The sequence below is a fragment of a genome, unplaced genomic scaffold (assembly GCF_019419815.1).
Source record: "Pyrus x bretschneideri cultivar Hongxiangsu unplaced genomic scaffold, Pyrus_bretschneideri_v1 Contig32, whole genome shotgun sequence".
In the NCBI taxonomy this organism is placed as follows: Eukaryota; Viridiplantae; Streptophyta; class Magnoliopsida; order Rosales; family Rosaceae; genus Pyrus; species Pyrus x bretschneideri.
Window position 1 is genome coordinate 1,324,243 of NW_025999635.1, and position 19,547 is coordinate 1,343,789.

At 38.5% G+C, this 19,547-nt stretch overlaps 4 protein-coding genes across 4 annotated transcripts; 2 read left to right on the top strand and 2 right to left on the bottom strand.

The window, feature by feature from the left end:
- Positions 1-162: 162 nt before the first annotated feature.
- LOC103936754 (rootletin) lies at positions 163-6,133 on the top strand. Its single transcript, XM_009346622.3, is given in 19 exon segments — positions 163-376; positions 441-668; positions 771-866; positions 1,344-1,396; positions 1,522-1,618; positions 1,788-1,861; positions 2,303-2,420; positions 2,968-3,078; positions 3,236-3,312; positions 3,677-3,743; positions 4,140-4,205; positions 4,295-4,402; positions 4,496-4,591; positions 4,593-4,627; positions 4,720-4,786; positions 4,911-4,978; positions 5,058-5,151; positions 5,369-5,439; positions 5,549-6,133. Coding segments are annotated over 19 exon segments (2,052 nt in total). The 5' UTR covers positions 163-226; the 3' UTR covers positions 5,925-6,133.
- A 4,476-nt stretch (positions 6,134-10,609) lies between these two features.
- LOC103936755 (probable membrane-associated kinase regulator 4) lies at positions 10,610-13,218 on the top strand. Its single transcript, XM_009346623.3, has one exon. It carries the CDS (start codon positions 10,824-10,826, stop codon positions 11,901-11,903), a length of 1,080 nt encoding a protein of 359 aa, XP_009344898.2. The 5' UTR covers positions 10,610-10,823; the 3' UTR covers positions 11,904-13,218.
- Positions 13,219-13,355: 137 nt separating this feature from the next.
- Positions 13,356-14,889, bottom strand: LOC103936757. Its single transcript, XM_009346625.3, has 6 exons — positions 14,628-14,889; positions 14,466-14,515; positions 14,279-14,387; positions 14,084-14,191; positions 13,865-13,911; positions 13,356-13,716 (listed from the first exon to the last, which is right to left on the bottom strand). The coding sequence occupies exons 1-4, from the start codon at positions 14,815-14,817 to the stop codon at positions 14,094-14,096; spliced, it is 447 nt and encodes a 148-aa protein (XP_009344900.2). The 5' UTR covers positions 14,818-14,889; the 3' UTR covers positions 13,356-13,716; positions 13,865-13,911; positions 14,084-14,093.
- Positions 14,890-15,323: 434 nt separating this feature from the next.
- LOC103936758 (ankyrin repeat-containing protein ITN1) lies at positions 15,324-19,182 on the bottom strand. Its single transcript, XM_009346626.3, has 4 exons — positions 19,032-19,182; positions 18,206-18,706; positions 17,087-17,496; positions 15,324-16,487 (listed from the first exon to the last, which is right to left on the bottom strand). The coding sequence occupies exons 1-4, from the start codon at positions 19,051-19,053 to the stop codon at positions 15,663-15,665; spliced, it is 1,758 nt and encodes a 585-aa protein (XP_009344901.2). The 5' UTR covers positions 19,054-19,182; the 3' UTR covers positions 15,324-15,662.
- Between the last annotated feature and the right edge of the window lie 365 nt (positions 19,183-19,547).

Genomic DNA, 19,547 nt, shown 5'->3' on the forward strand with positions numbered 1-19,547 from the left:
GCAAACGAAACGCCGACTGTTTCATCCTCCCTTCTTCTTCCCGTCTCAATTGGCAATGGCTCCCCCAAAAAATCCCCAAATCCTACCCCCATTCCCCTAAATCCCAAACCCTAAACCTCTCACCTACTCGATCGCTCCCCCAAAGCATCAAAATTTAAAAAATTTCAGCTTTTTCGTAAAAAATTTCTGAATAATTTCTCAGCTGGAGCGATAAAAGTCGGAGAAAATGTCGTGGCTGAGATCGGCGGTGAGCAAGGCGGTGGAGGCTGGCAACAATAACAACCTCACCCGCACCGTCAAGAACTACGCCGACTCTGTCGTCCAGCAAGCCGGCCAAGCCGTCGCAGAGGGCGCCAAACGGTTGCAGGACCGAATGGTAATTTCACAATTCACCATTTTTCATGTTTTCCACATTTTTTCTCATTCGCATTTGTTTACAGGGAGGTCGGAGCTTTAGGAGTGCGAAGAAGAGTATACAGAGATTGGAGGAAGCAGCTGTGTCCTGCAGGGGGCCCGAGAGACTTGAGATATTGAGAAGGTGGGTCTTGCTGCTTAAAGAGGTGGAGAGGCTGAAGCTGTCTCAGGGTTCTGTGGAAGAGAAGGAGAACGCGCCGGAGCAGCCTGTTGCTGCCGATGACACGAACGAGATTCGAAAAAGAATATCTCTGGTTTGATTTTGTTTTGTTTTTGCAGTTTTATTTCATTCCATTCAGTTTTTTTGTTTTGTTGGAGTATTGTTTGCTGTTGAACCTTGTGATTTTTGGTAATAGGTTTTGTATTATGACTCTGATGTTGGTGGTGAACCGATGAATTTCCGCGAAGTTTTTCTTCAAAGTCAGGCTCTGGAGGGCATAACACTCTCTATGGTATGTATTTGAGAAATGAATGCTGCATATATCAATGAAATTAGAGACATTTCTTTGGAAGGGATGGGATTTTTTATTTAGCTAATGATCTTAGAAATAGTTCAGCCAAACAGATGAATGCTAAAATGGATGACTAAATGTGCTACGCGGAGAAATTACTTATTTCATTAGTTAGGGGAAGCACTTAATGCATGATGGAAAATTATTTAAGTCGAGATGATTTTGTTGAGTCGTATGCTCTCTGTTTTTGCTCAGGCATTGCCACATATGCACTTGGTTTGTGAAGTTCATGGAGTTTTCTTTTGTAATAGGAAACGGTGGCTTTTTTATTTAAGGAAAATAATGATTAGGAAACTTATTGTTCTCATCAAATGCCTAAAACTTCTAAAACTGGGATTATCCTAAATGATCTTATATATTTTTTGGAATTTCTGATTCTGGAAGTTAACCGCTGGTTAACCCTTTTCTATGCCTCAGATTCTTGAAGCTCCGAACGATGAAGAGGTTGCCCTACTCATGGAGATGTTTAGGTGAGAACCAGGAATTTCACTAGTGTGTAATGCAGTTCATGGCCTGTTAAGTGCCAGTATTATTTATTCGGGTTGACAAAACTATGGCCTGATTTTTTTAATCTTATTATTACATGAAACTGCAGGCTCTGTCTTACTGGAGGAACAGAAGTTCATCATGCGACAGTGAGCAGTATAAAGGACCTGGCAACAGCTTTGTCAAGCTACGATGATGAAGTATTGGTAAAGATATAAAACTAAGAGTGCACTTGAAGATCATATCAACAATTATGAATTGTGGAGAAAACTTGATGTATATTTTCCATCAAGTTTATATAGATATAATTCATGCAAGACTTGTACTTCTTTTTGCTTAAGTGAAGCATACTAGTTCATATTCTTCTGTATTCAGGTGAAACGGGACGAATTGCTCCAATTTGCACAAGGTGCAATTACGGGGTTAAAGTTAAATGCTGATGTCGTAAGGTGTGCAAAAGATAACAGAACTCTCCCTCTCTCTACTTGATATAGCAATTTCATGAATAACTTCTTATGTATGAATAACCCTATTTTTATTATCACGCATTCACACCCAAAAAATGAATGTGAAAAGAATTATCACCTAGGCAGTTGACGATTGAGTATGAGAAAATCTGATCTTAACAGTTAGTAATCTCTTTTGGATTTTTCTTTTTTTTGAGAATAGGTAGTGGGATTTTGTTCTTGTATGGATATGGGCTAGTCCTGCCACTCACTAGATGTGTGGTTATGCAAATAAATTTGTTTGTTTATATTTTTAGAAACTTTTACCGATAGGTTGTTTGGGATGGTGACCTTAGGCATTTAATTATCAGTTGTGAGCTAAAGGGGTAAGGTGTTGCTGGTAAACATTTGCTTACCCGTGTATTTATATGTGTCCTGCCACAGAATAGATGAAGAAGCCTCTAGTCTAAAGAGGAAGCTTGATGTAACGAAACCACCTCTGAAGCTCTCAAATGAAGGTCATGACAAAGCATCAGAAGAAACAAAATTGGAAACAATAAAGGTGAGCATGATTGCTATTATTGATTTTTGTGGTTTTACTGCCTCATAATTTTTTTTGTATTTAATCATAAATTCCAATGACATATCAAATTTTATAAAGTGGAAGACTAGCGTCTTAATGATGCAATTTTAGTCATGGGCGAGCTGATAGATAACTGCTACCATATGTGCAATTTAAACCTCTAGTTTCTGGATGTAATAATAATTATAATATTATTTATATGGGAGGCTTCAATATAAAAGTTTTCCATTGAAGCTGTAACAATTAAAAGTTTACAGCATTCGGTAAAAGAAGCCATTTAAGAACTCCATGTACAGGAAAAAAGAGACAATTGGGCTTAGTCGGGATTGAGTAAAATATCCTGCACAAGGTGCAAATGAATTGTTACTATATATACAGTGTACATTCTGTACATGTACAAGTTCTTCCTTTGTTCCTTCTTTATAAGGTCCAGTTTGATGAATTTGTGAAAGCTTTTTATTGGCCAGTTTTGAGTGAAAAGTTCTGAAAATAATGGATCTGACTGCCCTATGTTTCTTTGTGGTAGGCATTAAAAGAAGCACTTGCACAAATTCGAGCATGTTCCAGAATAGAAGTGCTTTTACTGAAGAAGAAATTGTTGAACAATGGAGATTCTCCAGAGATCCATGCTCAAAAAGTATGTCTTGTGTAGGCAGCATCTTGCCTTTATTTATGTAGTTTCTGAATTGAATGTAGCTTGATGCTTTGATTGTTACTTTTGCACCAACAAAATGGCAATTTTCTTTCATGGTTAAAAACCATTGTTATCAACACTATTTTGGCTGTATACTCAGGTTGATAAATTGAAGGTTCTATCAGAATCTCTTGCTAGCTCCTCTGCAAAAGCTGAAAATCGTATTTTAGATCACAGGTATAATAACACTTTAGGAACCATTTGTGCTTGTGTTGCTATTCGATAGTGTTGAATCACGTTGTTACAATGTCTTTTTTCTTATAATACATGTGTGTTCATTATATAATCTGTTGTTTTGTTTTTAAGTCAAATGTTAGGCTATCAAATAATAAACATTAACTCAAAAGTCAAAACTTCATATGACTTGGCTTGATGTATTCCATACAGAGATTTAGTAAACCTTGATTTTGTAACTGCAGTTCCAGTGAAGAATTATTGGTTTAATTAACAGCAATGGCATGTGGTCTGTGGTTGTATTATTATATTAGATGCCAGGAAGAGGGAAAACAAAATCACTTCCGTAGTTCTTTTTAAATAACAGACTTCAAAAAGAGGAGGCAATAAAGGTTCGTGTAGCCAGAGCAAGTGAAGTGACTGAAAGAGAGAAGGTAAGGTTCTTCAACCTTATTTAATAACAACATGAAGTTTGTACTCGATCCAAACACATTTATCTAGAGAGATTATTATTAGGTACTTGCATTGTTATCAGGCTTGAAATATGTTGGTATTTTAATTATTAGCATCTTTATTTTTGTGGGAATTATTGTTTGAACGCCAAAAGAAGCTTCTTGCAATCCATATATAAGTGCCTGGAGGAGTATCGGAAGCAAATTTTGGAGTTCATAAACCATCTCCCTTTTTTTTCTTTTCTTTTTTTTTCTCCCGTGGGTAAAACGTTCTTTTTTGGTTCATGCTAGGCCTGCGTATAGATGTGGTAGAGATGTTCAAGTATACCATGAGCCTTGGAAAGGGAATTTTAGTTTTTGTCTTATGACCATTTTCAGGAAATAACAGCTGAGATTTCAGAGCTTGAAAAAGAAAGGGATGATCTTGAGGCTAAATTGAAAAAGGTTTTTCTGCTTTGATATTTCCCCATATCTATTAAATCAATTTGGCCTTCATTGATTGCTAATTTCTAAACACTAGCCATCTTTTCTAGGTTAATATTTCCTTGGCTGCTGCTAATGCTCGCCTTCGCAATACCAGGGAAGAGAGAGAACAATTTGAGGAAGCTAACAATAAGATTGTTTCTCACTGCGAAACAAGGGTTTTGATTTTTTCTCACCTTCTGGATTATTTCAGGGTATTACACCTTTTTGGCCATTTGCATAATTCAAATATTTCTTTGTTTTGTTACCAGGAAGTCGAGCTCTCGAAATCCATTGCAATGTGTAAGGTAGAGGCTGATATTCTAAAGACATGGATTAATTTTCTCGAAGATACTTGGGTTCTCCAACTGCTCGTATGCAGATAAGAAGGAGAAGCTGGTCAAGTATGTTCTTCAAATCTATGCAATTGGATTCTTTTCTTTCTTGAAATTTATGCATTGTTTTTTACACAACTATTGTTTTCTGCATTTTCAAGCGATGAATTGGAGAAGCATGAGGACTATTTCTTGAACTTGGTCGTTGTTCATCTCTCTGCTTACAAGGTATTGACTCTCTCTCTCTCTACACACACACACACACACACACACACAAATATATATATATATATATATATATGTTGATATTTCTTTCAGTGTTCTTGATGCACACCTTTTATCTTATATGCAGAAAGAGTTGGGGCCTTCTATCAGCCGTATTGAGACATTTGTAGAGAACCTTAAGAAATTGAGTGAGGGGTAATGTTTGTGAAACTGTGATGGTTGTACCTTCATTTTGTTTGCGCGGTTTTTAATGTATTTGGACCTGATGAGACAGGTCAAAGATGGCAGCCAGTGCAGAGAATGAGGCTTCCAAAGTATTAAATCCAATAAATAATCTTGAGGAGGAATATTTGGACCTCGAAACCAAGGTAAAAGTATTGTGTTATAGTATTGCATCAGGAATCATGTGTCAAAGTCTTATTTGTCTGTATCATCTATGATCCAATTTTTCTTTTGCAAGTAGTCTTTTATAGTACCGCATTAGGAATGCTTCAAATTATGTGTCTAATGGTTTCCTAATTATTTTTGTTGTGCAAGATTTATCTACTAACAAGTACAAACATTGATGTTGTCCTTTTGTTTCAGATTATTACCACCTTCAGTGTAGTAGATTACACCAAAGAGCAATTTTATGGCCAGCGAGCCGAAGTTTCCAGGTATCAACTTGTGGGGGTGTGTGAACTTGTTTCTTTTCCTGTGTACACTTGAGTTTGAAGATGTTCACCAAAGACCCCAAATGTGATGTACTTGTCTTGCCTGTTCCAGGAAAGATGACCCGATGGTTAAGGAGCTGTTTATTGATATTGAAAAATTAAGAGAGCAATTTGAAGCTATCGAGAGACCAAATCTACAACTGGAGAATCCATCCCCTAAAGCAGAAACTTCATCTAGTGAAAAGCCGCAGAGCGGTCCATCTCATCTCCCTACAGAAAGCACAGGAGCACAGGAAGCAGGGACAGATAAGCAGCCTGGATCAGGTGCGGTCAAGGCAGAGCAAACGCATGAGACGGAAGCAGAACTAGCTAAGCTGGAATCCGAGTTTGGCAAGGTCGGTCAAGACTACTCAGGGGAGGAGATTAATGACTGGGAATTCGATGAACTTGAAAGGGAATTAAAATCTGGTGAGTCATCAACCAAATAGCCCAATACTTATGCTGGCAAGGTGATCGTCACCTGTGTACTATAAGGGATATGACTCTACCTGACCTCTGAAAACCTACACATACTTAATTTTGTAATTTCATTGCAACAAGTGACGGATTATCAATTTGTTAATTCTTCCTTAAATTCTCGAACGCATGTGATATAATATGGATTTACAAATGAATGAATGGTTTAATTTGGATGTAACCGGTGAGCCACAACAATCTCTACAACGGTTTAGCCTCATGGCACCATGTTTCATATAACTGTTCGATACGATTGAGAAGCCACATTGCTTCTCTTCTCTGAAGTGGGGAACGCCGGAAGCCCACTGGATGTTTAAGCGGGCCTCTCGTGCTTCCCCACCTACGGAGGAGTCCAGAAGAGAATGTGGGGTTTCAAGATTTTTTGTTTATATGGATTTGAAAAGGTTTCGGATATGCAAGTAAAAATTTTGTTTTATGTTTCAATAGCACCATAATTAGGGAGGACCTCCTATGTTTTTAGCACAAAGGGAACAGAAGCTAGTGGCCTGGACATTAAACATATCTCCACCCAAAAGTGCTTCCTCCAAAAGCACCTTCTAAAACGACTTCCAAAAGAAGTTGTTTGAAGTCGTTGTTGCAATTCTCTTTTGTGGGATGCCCGGCCAAAGGTGCCTCGATTAGTCGATCCAAGACTTATCAGTCCTTGAACCAATCAGATAGCTCAAGTATCCCTGATTTTGGGGTTGTGGGTCATTTGTATGAAATTGTGGCCATCCTTTGCTAGAATGATTTTTAATGTAATTTGGGAACGTAATTTGTTATTGCATATAATGTAAGAGTTGTGCTAAGATTCTCGTCCATGCGCGTGGGTAAACATCAACCCTTGATGCGCTGCGAAACTCATCTCAATCAACAGCTAATGACTACAGTTGACTATTAGTAACATTTCTCATAAAAGTAAATGTAACATGTATTGGTTGTTGGACCCTTATTATTTAGGAGATATTCTTATGTTCAGACTCTTGTATAAGGCACCAGACAGTGCAGACACAAATAAATATAATCGAAGAAGGTGGGCGAGACCAAAATACAAAAGAGAGAGATGCTTTATGTGTAGTTGGACGGCCTTGTGATCCGGACTCCTGCACCTAAGAACTTCTCCTTTATGGCGATGCAAGGGTTAAAAGCAGGAGAAGGTATTGATATGGTCAAGTATGATGGAGGATTAGATATTGTGGAGTAGGGTGAGAGTGAGTCGAGTGACTTGTTACTAATCAAATTCAAACCCTTAAAATCTAAGCTAAAGAAAGCAAATTTATGAATGCTTGCTGTAGGAGGACAATCGTGCGCTACTACTCAGTGTCGTTTGTCTCAAGAAAAAACACAGAAAGAACATAACACAAATTTTTTATTTTTTATTTTATTTTTCAAAACATTTAACAACTTGATGCAAAATATGGATATTTTAGAAAGTGGGAGAAGCCACATGATATAACCCTTGTGTACTTATGTGATGTATGGAGTTCCCCATGCTATAGCGAGAAACTCTAACACATCCTTGCGACACCTCTCACACAAAATGTTGATTCTATATGTGAAGCTGATATAGGGCTTTTTTTTATGTGAGAAGTGCCGTATACATCAACATATAACTTTTTCACTACAAGTCTACAACACACGTACTATTATCAATATTCAAATCTAAATTCTAAACTCAAAACTTAGTATACGCGTTATAATTTGAGTGAATTTAGATACGCAACATATGCCTAACCACCTGGCCAAAACATATATGATCAACTTAGCTAGTGAGTGATGATGATGAGGAAGTGTGAGGGAATAGAATAGGGTGACATTAGAGCCATGGCCAACCATTTAATTTGGGTTTTGAAAAATGAGGGAATCCCATTTCTGTGTTTTAGTGCCTTAAAAATGGTTCGAGGAAAGAAAACAGTGAGAAAAAGATGGAACGCAAAGATGGGGAGGGTGTTAAAAGGAGAAGACAAATGAAAGGTCTATCGAGACTCGCAGGCATTCCTTCCGGAAGTTCCCTTTCCCACCCACCACCAACTGTCGGCTTCTGTCTTGGCTCCTTTTTGATGTCGACAAATTCTCCCCTCCCTCCATTTCACTATAAACAATACAATCTCCTCTCGACTTTTTCTCTCATTTTATAGAAACTAATAGAAACATGTTCAAGATATTTATTAACTTTTCAAAAAGAATATTGTTTGATTCTTTTACATGTGAAATATTATTTGATACGAGAAAAACTTATGTATAGGTATTCAACCACATCATTCGTATGATATTTCTCTTAAACGCATGAGATTTGTTTGTATCTTTTTCATCCGGACTAACACTATGTTGGTCTCACCGGTGTGATAGCCGCCCTAGTCAAACATCCCACAAAAAATTCCTAGTACTCTAAATCAGTCTAAATATAACTTTACTCACTAAGGGTGATATGGTAGTATTGATTTATCACCTCTTTTCTCCATATTTACTCTTCATCTCGCTCGACTCTACTGTAGTAACTAATTCACGTACAAAACATGTGTCGCCACTCTAGTACGATACATATGCAAAAATAACTAGTTAAAATTCCAAAAAAAAAATTCTGCGTGCATGCATGTCAAGCTTTTACTTATGTGTAAGATTAAATATCAAATATGGCGCATATAATAAAATTGGAGATAAGTTAAAGAATGATCAAAGATGTGTGCACGTACAAATATGAAATGAAAGTGAAAAACAAGCCCAGGAATCCAGTAAAAGTAAGATGATCAGGTGAAGTGTACTACAAAGTGATTTTTTTTTGTTCTAATTACTATATTGGATTACAAGAGCTTTTTCAACCTATAGCTCCCACCATTACTTCACCGATTAAAAAAGCTTTTTCGTTGTCTTTGAGAGAGAGAGAGAGAGATAGTTTACATTCTTGGCGGCATAAAAAGCCAGGTTTTGAGACGTGCGGTTGGTCACGAATTTAAATTTAACTACAAAGGTGGTGAGTCTGAGAAGAACTTAAAGAAATATGTACTTATTTTCTTGTGCTTGAGCCTAATTTTTGATTTATTTAATTCACTAATAAAATAGGTGGCATTAGTGAGCATGAAACGGATGTGATCAGTGAAGGATTCAAGATTTTAATATTGGGTGATCCTAATAATCAAGATATGCTAGGCGCTAGTCAAACAGCAGATTGGGGCCTAACGTCTATGCGCCTGGACGGGGCTTTACAAAATGTTTTAGAAGTTGTATGAATTTACAGGTATTAGTTGAGTAACACTAATTAAAATGCTAAGCGGCACAACTTGATTGGGTAATAATTAAAAAAAGAAAAAGAAAAAGAAAAATGGAGAGTTGGTCACTTGGGAAATGGAAAGAAATTCTTTCTTCTTCGTTGGAACCAAGGTCCAAGAACAGCAGGGCCATAGGTAGTCTTCTTTGTGTTCCTCTTCATCTTAAATTAGATCTATCTACTTGGTTCAAAGTTTTTCTTGCACATCATCTACATAGCATGGTGGTTTGCTCCAAAAGCATTGGGTGGTCCTCAGAGGTCCTCACAGGTTACTTTTTCTGACCCTGGGTGACCCCGGGACCACCCAGGTCCATGAATCAATCCGCACCTAGATGTGATAATGTTTCAAACCAATTACAAAACACTGTGCAGAAAACTTAAAGCATCGACGTTGTATTTTTGGTCTGAAATACCGTCGTGACGTCGCAAGAGATACAAGCAACATTCTTCCGAGTTTTGAGTTAAAGTAGCATCGTTTAGTTGGGCTAAAAAACGAAATCATGCACTCAAATGTTATTGCACCAAGTATTCTCACTAACAATAATATCAGTTTCCGACAGCACTCGTTAAATATTTTATAAGATATTCTAGTAAGTTTCAACTTTGAACGATTCAAGCATTGTTTATTTTGAGATGTGTCAACTTCACAAGTAAACTGAAACAATTTTCTGTCTGACAAAGACCAATTCACCCAGCAAGAGCCGGCCTGGGCCAAGTTGATGAATGTGATCAAGAGGTTAAGGCAAATCATCAATAGATATTAATCCTTTTAATCATGGTTCTTGCTTAATTTAGCACTTTTTAGATATTATTAACCACAATATTCCTCTTTTTTCACAACTTAGCAACTTTGATTGGAAAATGCATGGTCCCAACAATTAAAGTCTTAAACCTGTCCCGAGTCCAGGAAAAAATATAAAACCGACGTGCATTCTGATCAATTCAAACGCTCATCTTCTTTTTTAGTGTAAATTAATATAAAATACCATTTGTAGTAAAAAAAGATAGATAAATATATATATAGGCTGATCCGTGACATCATTTCTTTTACACAGCTTTTGTATGACTCACTTTATAATGTATTTTAACGATCTCAACTGTCCATGTTTTAAAATATCATCCATAGATCATTCTTTCAAAAAAATTAGAAAAATCCAAAACCATTAAGACAACATGATTCTACTAAAAAACCTTGAATACAACAGTCTTATGGTTTCATATATTGGGTGATTTTTAGTGGACATGATCTTTGAAAAAAAACCTAAAAGACAATTAGAATCGTTAAAATAAATTACGAAATATGCTTCATAAAAATTTGTGTGAAAACTTGTGTAAGAAGAATGGCAACCCGGATCCATCCCATAAACAAAGAAAGAGATAAGCACAAATTTTTTTAATGATAGATAGAGAAAAGAAAACATTTATAAATGAGCCAACAGAAAAGGTCCACATCATATTTTATATTTGGAATTTTGGGAGCACTTAAAAAATATTCTAAAAAAACAGTTTATTTCTCTCTATAAGTTGGCATCATCGACATTCTCGAAAGGTGGCATAACACCTTTCATAAACCTCACCAAGCTCATCTTCAAGCAGCACAGAGGCTATGGCTGTAGACCACCTATCCTGTGACCATGCAGACGATGACTACATCGACATGGATGTCGGTTCGTACTCCGCCTCCCTCAACCATTCCATGAGCTCCCCTCCACACCCCAGAGAGTTTGAGTTTCAAATGTCATCCACTTCTTTGAAGAGGTATTCCCCCTCAACCTCTCCAGCTGATGAGCTCTTTTACAAAGGGAAGCTCCTTCCCCTCCAACTCCCTCCGCGCTTACAAATGGTCGAAAAACTACTGCAAAACTCCCACTCTGGTTTCGATCACCGAAAAGATATGTTTGAAGAATTCTATAGCACTCCATTGGCCACCACTGCCCCAACTCCAACCACAACCAGCACCCCATTTGAGTCCTGCAATATCTCGCCTTCGGAGTCTTGCCAGGTTAGCAGAGAGCTGAACCCAGAAGCGTATATTTTGGAGTACTCAACTGAAGGGAGCGGCTTTACGAATGAAAACCCAAAAAAGTCTTGGACCAAAAAGTTCAGGCAGTCATTGCTTGGTTCAAAGCTGAAGGCTTCCCGGGCATACTTCAAGTCTCTGTTTGGCAAATCTGGTTGCTCGGACGAGTCCAGTGCAGCTGCTGCCAGGAATGCAGATGGAGGAATGGTTTTCAAATCTGAGGATTTAAGTAAATATGTGAAGACATCCAAGAAAACCCCATTTGGACAAATTCAGAGAGAGAAATACCAGATGTCTGCTTCTGGCGCGAGGAGCTTCAGCAAAGCCAAGGTCATTGAGGATGGTCCTGGTCTCCACAGGAGATCGTTCTCACTGGCCATCAAACGGAATTCAACAAAGATCTCAACATCCTCTTCATCATCTTCGGGCTCTTCTTCATCTTCAAATCATTCCAATGGAACTCAGGAGCTGCAGTTTCTGAAGAGATGCAACAGTGCAAGTTCAGAAATTGAGAGTTCAATTCAGGGGGCAATTGCACATTGCAAGCAGTCTCAGCAACCTTTTAGTTCAAGAAAGACCGTCAGTGAAGTTGGGTTCTACTCATTGTCATCTTCGAGGATAGCAGCTTGTGAGGATCAAGAAAGACCAGAGCTTTGTACGGGCTGAAGGGCTCTCAGTGAATGGGAGGGAGGGAGGGGAAAGTACAAACTTTTGACTTGGGTTAATGATGTGTTATTTTTTTCCTTCTTTCACAAATTTGTTAATGAATATGGTTTGGTTCAGTGCATGGCTGTCAGAAACTCTGTTTCACTTCTAAGACAAGACATCATGTTCTTCCCCTTTTTTACTAAACTGCTTCACTTCCAGCAAATTCCGTGGCTCTAGAATTCAACTAGCTAACAAGTTTTCAATTTACGAGCATGTGGTCCAAAATCCTAATGGATAGAATGTTGGGTTTCCACTCATGCGTCCTGGGTTCGAAACTGGCTATCTTTTAAGACGTCATAATCAAGAGAATTATAAAAGAAAAGATTGGTAATAATCCATGTCAAGGGTCTGAGATTTGTAAATTAACCCTGATGTTATTCAAGGAGTCGCCTGATGAACTCTCGGGGATCAGTTTCACCTCCTCAAATTACAATGAATGAAAAAACGACAAAAAAAAAAGATTAATCCTACAAGATTAATCCTAAAGCACGGTATAAATGAACAAAATTACGAACTCGACGAAGAAAAAGGGAAGACGTTCAACAATTTAATATAACAGGAGTTCTTCAAGTGCAAGAAAAGAAAACAGCCTTTACTTTGGCTCTTGTTTCCTTCCCCTTTTCTTTTCCCAGATACTTCCTAGTGGGAAATATAAACCTTAAATTTAGTGAACATGTCAGCCAAAAATTTGACAGGATTAGAGCCAAAGAAAGCAACTAAAAGGTCTAATTGATGTTGTTGAGCACTATGGGTTAACAGATACCCATCTAACCACAAACCTTTTTCCCCACTCAAATTTTAATGTTATCTAGGAAAAATAAGGAAATGGTAGGCCTTGCAGACCAGCTAGATTGTTACATCAGCACAGAAGCAACAAAGTTGCCCCTAAAAACTAAGATATCAGCATCCATACCCATTTAGCCTAACAGCAATAAGTGAAACATACACCGAGAATGTGGCAAAGACCAGTAAAGAATAAATCAATGTAACAAAACTTGTCGTATCTCGTTTTATAGTGGTGAATTTGCATCCTTAACTACTGATTAGTTTCGTAGTGACGAAGGGCTTAAGGTTTGGATCAAACTGATTTTTCCCGAATGCAACAGCTTACATGAAGTTCAGAATTCAATGTCAATCGCATATACAAAAGACTAACATTGCTCTGGTAAGAATATTTTTTTTATCTTCGAGACTATGGTTGAAAAGGTCAATAGCGCAAATGATCTTTCTTATCAAGTTCTTTTGGTTTGAACTAGGAACGGGCCTATGGGAGGTAGTGGATTTATCACCAGGCCGTCCCCTATGACCTGAGAGATTTGGATATCTCCAATCCCTTGCATATCCTTTTATTGTGCTAGCATAATGATTATACCGTAAGCACATATATAAATATTCGCAAACATACAGAAATAAAGACAATTCCTACTCTTCATTTATCTTTTTAAAACCGCTAAACAAATCCAAATCTCCATATAGCAACAAACTCTACTAAAAACAGAGGTAAACTAAGCCTGCCATGTATGACCATTGCAGCTTACTATCTGTACTTAAAGACAATGATTTTGTCAATGCATCACAAAGTCAACATCTCTTATCATTTTATTTGGGATGCACATCCAACTGATAACCAAAACATAATAACACACAAACCAGATGAGGAAGAATTTAAATGCACTGTAGACCTGTAACTTGTTTGAAAATCAAGTGCTTTGATTTCTCGGCATCCATCTTGATAGGCAGTTGCATTTATACAGATGGATCTTGCCATTTCCTGAACACAAACAAATTCAATCGTACACATGAACACAGACATTCGTACCCACCGTCAAAACATGTACACGCACGTACACAAACATGTATCTAGACAAATGTCTACACACGCCATGTAGAGAACTCAAGTCGATTCATTTGCCACTTACCGCTATTATGCAGGACACGAGTCAGTTGACTGCAGCTTGATAACAATCTGCCACAAAACAAACAGGACCAATTAACAAGCTATATCTTGCCCACAAAACATCAAAATCATAAACTACTATATGCGTCTCTACAACTAAAAAGTTCAGAACTTCACTTTCAGTAACATGTCGAAACCAATTGCAATCCATACAAGTAAGGTAAGGTATCAAATTAATCACCTTAGTTTTTTCAGTTGCTTCCAATATAATCACACAACCGTTTACTCCCATCGAGCACTTTCCCGGCCCAACAAAGCCGACTCGAATCCTCCCCGTTAAATTCAATGCCTGTAACTTTTCACATTGCAATAAAAAACCAAGACTTCCCAATTGCAATACACAATTCAAAAACTCAAAAAACAAAAACAGGGTTACCTCCCAATAGTTCCTGAAACTCAGAAACCGCTTTGAGCTCTCTCTGCAAAGCTTGTATGTGGTTTCTCAGTACATGGTAAGACAAAGGCTTATTGTATACAACCTGGTCCTGTTTTCAAAAACCCAGAATTTATCAGTGCGTTTTCGTTCTCGAAAACAATTCGAATTCAAATTCTTTGGTTTATACCTTGGAAGCGTAGGATTTGACTTCGGATAGAGCTCTGAGGAGAGAAGCAGCTGCATTAGTAGTTAAACAAGTGAGTGATTCAGAGATTAAGGATTAAGATTCGGATTAGTGGGTTGTAAGCAAAGTGATTAGGGTTTTTCGGGTTTTGTTTGAAGTTTGAACCTTTTGCGTCGCCATGGAGGAGTTCCAGACGAGGTTCGAGCTCGAGAACCAGGCGGTCGATCTTGGTTTGGAGATTGGAAATTCGGGAGATGTCGGGGGCAATCTCGTCAATTGGCGAAGTGCTTGCGCAGTCGTAGAGGAACTCCTTCTGGTCGGAGCCCTCGCCGCGCTTCACGTGGATTCGAACCATTTCCGGCTGAGAACGGAGGGACGGAGCGGTCAAGTTCAAAATGCTCACGAATCACGATCGAGCAAAAACTCTTATTGTGTTTTACGTGGCATTATACAAGAATATGTGAAACAAATTCATTTTGTAAGATGTTTCTTCCTTAACACGTCGAAAATGCAGAGATAACATGTCTTGTGTTTGTTATCGGCACATAATCGATGACATATAATAATCAAGAACGAAAGTTTATTACCCTAGGCGAATAAAAAAGAAATAGTAGTAGTTACTCGTGAAGTCATTAAAAATAAGTTTTTTAATTAAAATGATCCCTTAAATTGCTATAATTTTTCATTTTGGATCTCAAGATTTAAAATCGATAAAAGTATTCATTGAAATTATCGACCAGTCAATCATTTTGATTATTCTATAAAAATCTCCGTCACATTGATTTTTCACCCCTTTCTTTTATTTCCCTATAACAAACTGCTATATTGCTAATTTTGGCAGAGGGAAATGAACAAACGAAAGAAACAATTCTATCGATTTTAAATTTAAGAGACCTGAAATGAGGATCGCAACGATCAAAGCGAAGAGTTATGCCAATACATTTTGACTGAAAAGCCTTGAAAATAAAATAAAGGTTACTTGTCTTCGCAAATAGATTACAAGACAAGTGCAATTTTTCTAATATGAGTTGAAACAGGCAGAGTACAAACGGAAGACAGAGAAATGTATTGTTGTTATTTAACTCCAGGGGATCATTCCTGTTTCCTGGAGGTAAGGGATATATCTACACGCCTCTGCACCCACTGAGCATCCATTGTTGCAGTGGTTTTAACCTCTACAATTCCTCTACAAACTTCCGATCAAAGGGCATAAATCCGTTCGATTTCCGAATTTGAATGGTCAGAGTGCATCCACGAGTTGGAACCGCTCCTCTTCGGGTGCTTCTTCCTCATGGAACGTATCCGCTTCGACTTCACCACGTAGTATGTCATGGTGCCGAGAACAGCAGCCATTATCATTCCCCCAACGACTGTTACCAGAATGGCGGCCCACTTATGGCGCTGGCCAACCACTATGTAAGAGGAGGCCATGAATGCCACTGAAGTGCAGACTGAAGCCAGCCACATCAACTTGTTGATTATCTCCACCACCCGTTTCTCTGCCTTTGTCTCGCCTCTGACCAAGGTAATTTGGACAACCACAACAGCCAGCGACGTAAAAAGGGCAATGGCATTGAAAATGAAGAAGATTTTGAAAGGAGTGCTCTTAACTACCACGGCAGTCCCGTCATTATTATCACCGCCAGGCACCGTAAAGATAGCTGCAAAGGCAACTGTTGCGAATAGAACAGCCACCACAGTGACTGAGTTGGTGGCGTTGTTGATTCCTTCCCTGTGGAGCTTTCTCAGCTCTTTGGATATATTGTGAACATTTTTGTTGGTTTTCCTTGTTTGTTCAAGCTGGATATGAACATCGTTCTTGATCTGAGTGACCGTTTTCCTCAATTCATCCCTTGGTTGGTTCAGTTCATTTGCCTTGACAGCACCATAGCGATAAAGACAACCCCTTATTTCTGAGGATTCTTCGGAAAGTGGAAGTGCATCAGCAATGTCAAGAGCCGTTTTTGTATCCCTGTTCAGTGCATTAACATTGGTGTCTGGGAGGAGTAACAACTCATTCACTATCTGCAATGAAGGTTACAATAATCAGTACACTATCTGCAATGAAAGTTACAATAATCAGTTCAGATCTATGTTTGTCGTAGAGATGTACAATCATGAAAGGAAGAATCAATGGCTATACTAGTTCAAGCTTGAGCCAAAGCTAAATCCAGTGCAGGAAATACAACAAACGTCCATAAACCCTATGTTTGAGAGCAACGATGTTAAAACTGATACTGGTTTTTAGCCAACTAAACCTTTTTGTTCACACCAGACTAGTAAATAAGAATCCTAGTTCATCACAACTATATTTAACCATGCAAATAAAATTAGATCACGAAAGGAAATTGCTAAAGAAGAATAGCTCATATAATCGCAAGCATTTGCAAGGATCAGATGACCAGGTAAGGATTTTACAAATGGCATGAGTAAATCTTTAAGAAATTATACACTAAGGGCAGATAAACAAATTAGCATTACATACCAAAAGCAATTACTTAAAGCACTGACTCAAGATATTGGTGGGATTAAAGCCGTCGTTACCATATTAGAAGAATTGGAATTCACAGCCATTTATCACTAAAAAGAAACACTGGTAAAGATAAAGCGTAACCCAGACATACCTCTGCTCGCTTCTTCCTGGTGGCAATATGTAATGCTGTGTTACCAAATTTGTCTGGCAGCATTACAATTGCGGAGTCTGCCTCAAGAAGCAATTTCACCACCTCGCAGTTCGTCCCTTTTACAGCCATATGCAATGCAGTTTGCCCCTTCTTGTCAGTTCTTCGTGCCAACTGTGGATCCTTAGTTAGCAATGCGCTTACAATCTCTGTATGCCCCTGTCTTGCAGCCAGATGCAATGCATTCTTCCCATTTGACTTAGAAATCTCCAACAAGGTAGAATCTTTCGAGAGCAGTTCATCAACTACCGCTATATGCCCTTTATGAGCTGCAGATATAAGTGGGGTTGAATTCGACGGACCAATTGTTTTGCTTAGCCCAGGGTCATGATCTAGGAGCACCTGGACAATGGCTGCAAGAAAAGTAGAAGTATGAATGCATTTTCCAACGGCACAGACACAATCAAAACAAGCAGTAGCTTTCATGTACTCACTACAATCAGAAATCATTATTTGAGGATAGACAAAAGAACCAGGAAAGAAGCAACTAGGAAAGGTATCAGTAGTTTTACGAAACCCCTGTCAATGGAAATCAATATTTGTTTCACAACATGATGCAATTTCTCTAACATAACTGTCGATTCAATAGTATCATCAGTGTGTCCTAAACTCTCGAAACAACAGACAAACCAAGCACCAAAACTAGAAGACAATTGTCACATGGAATGGTTAACATTTGTGCCTTGTCCACAGAAGAGCATAGCTTATAATACCACCAAATCCTATCCCTCAAAAAACACAGGCTTGGATACTCATCCAACCAAAATTCATCACTCTTTTGAATCATAAACCTCAAAGATCAAATACATCTTACTTCCTATTCGATTTCCTAGTGCAGCTTTGCTCATAGAATAAGTACGCTATATCGTACACTATATTCAACATGATTCAAAGAACACGAGAAATGATATAGCGAGATCCCAACATCTCAAAGAAGCAAACTTTTATCCTAATAGTCCTCTTACCATCTTTCACCAAAACACCCAAACTAACAAATCACACAATTAGAATTAGATAAAGAGATTCTAAATCCAAATTAGCACAAATGCTGAAGATCATTACCGTGATGTCCTTGACTTGCAGCAGCATGCAAGGGATCAAACCCGGACCGGTTCTTCTTCGTAACGGTCTCCCGATTCGAATATTTCAACAGCTCCTTAACCACATCAAGGTGCCCTTTATCCGCCGCCGTGAACAAAGGCGTCTCTCCCAGCTCATTGACCTCATTCACCACCGCCGCCCGAACCTCAGCCACCTCCGTATCAAACTCCGCACCGCTAACTGTCCCCACAATCTGCGAATCGATATCGCCGAGAATCTTCTTCACGGCGGCTAGATCCGCGCGCTGAGCCGCCAAGTGGAGCTCCGTGTCGTTGTGCCGCCCGGTGACCTGCTTCAAGTACTTCTTCTTCCCCGCCTGGTCCATCCGCTTTCCGGAGTTGGAAAGCACCAAAGCCGGCGCCGACGTCGTGGAAGACGGAGACGGCGACGGCGATGGCTCCGCCAGAGAGTTCTGGTTTGGCTGTGCAGTCATCGGACCCTTCTCTAAATCCCCATCACCTCCTACAAGTTCGATCATAATCACAAAAAATACGCAAATATTCAGAAAAATAAAAAAAATCTGTTTGGCTCGGAGGAAAATAAAGGAAGCAACTTTCCTGGAAAATAAAATATGGGTTCAATCAGGAATGATGAAATTAAGCATGTGACAAAAGTAATATACAAAAGACAAGTTGTTGATTGATGATGATATTTTATTGGATTGTTCATTCAATTATTTTCGGAGCTGAGCTACAGAGAATCTTGTTTTCTTTTTCTGAGGTATATTTTCCCTGAATAATCAAACCAATCCGATTAAAAAAAAAAATATTCTAGAGAGAGAAAGTACCTTGTTCGATTGGGAACGCCATGAGAGAGAGAGAGAGAGACAACAGTCTGAGAGTGGGAAGAGAGCTATGAGTTTATTTAGCTGAGGGTGGTGGGTTGCTGTGGCGGTGAGTGAAAAGACGAAAAGGGGCAAGGATAGGAAGACAAGAAGATGACAAGGAAAGGGAGGAAGCAGGGAGGAAAAGGGGTCGCTAATCAGCATTAGTCATGGTTGGCTGACTGTTTTGGAATTTTGCTTTCCCATGTTTAATGCTCTCTCTGACTTTCCCTGTCATCACCTGAAAATACCAAATTACCCTTCTCTTTTTCTTTTACTTTTTGGACAACATGTAGAATAAAGCGAATAAGGATCTTTTTCGAATCCTCTTAAGTGAGGATTTCGAGAATTCTTATATGATATTTGTTTATCGTATATTGTACGATGATAATCTTTTTTAATTCATTTGATTCGATGATCGTAAAGAGAGATGCGTAAGAAGTAAAAGTAATGGTCTAATTGGATAAATGGTGATCTTGA

Coding starts and splice junctions, on each gene's coding strand:
- LOC103936758 (XM_009346626.3), bottom strand. CDS start 19,053: ATGGCGTTCCCAATCGAACAAG. Junction 17,497..18,205: donor TGCAAGTCAAGGACATCACG/GTAATGATCTTC, acceptor CTTTTCTTGCAG/CCATTGTCCAGGTGCTCCTA. Junction 16,488..17,086: donor CCAGGAAGAAGCGAGCAGAG/GTATGTCTGGGT, acceptor CCTTCATTGCAG/ATAGTGAATGAGTTGTTACT.
- LOC103936757 (XM_009346625.3), bottom strand. CDS start 14,817: ATGGTTCGAATCCACGTGAAGCGCGGCGAGGGCTCCGACCAGAAGGAG. Junction 14,516..14,627: donor CCTCCATGGCGACGCAAAAG/GTTCAAACTTCA, acceptor CTACTAATGCAG/CTGCTTCTCTCCTCAGAGCT. Junction 14,388..14,465: donor TCAAATCCTACGCTTCCAAG/GTATAAACCAAA, acceptor TTTTGAAAACAG/GACCAGGTTGTATACAATAA.
- LOC103936755 (XM_009346623.3), top strand. CDS start 10,824: ATGGCTGTAGACCACCTATCCTGTGACCATGCAGACGATGACTACATC.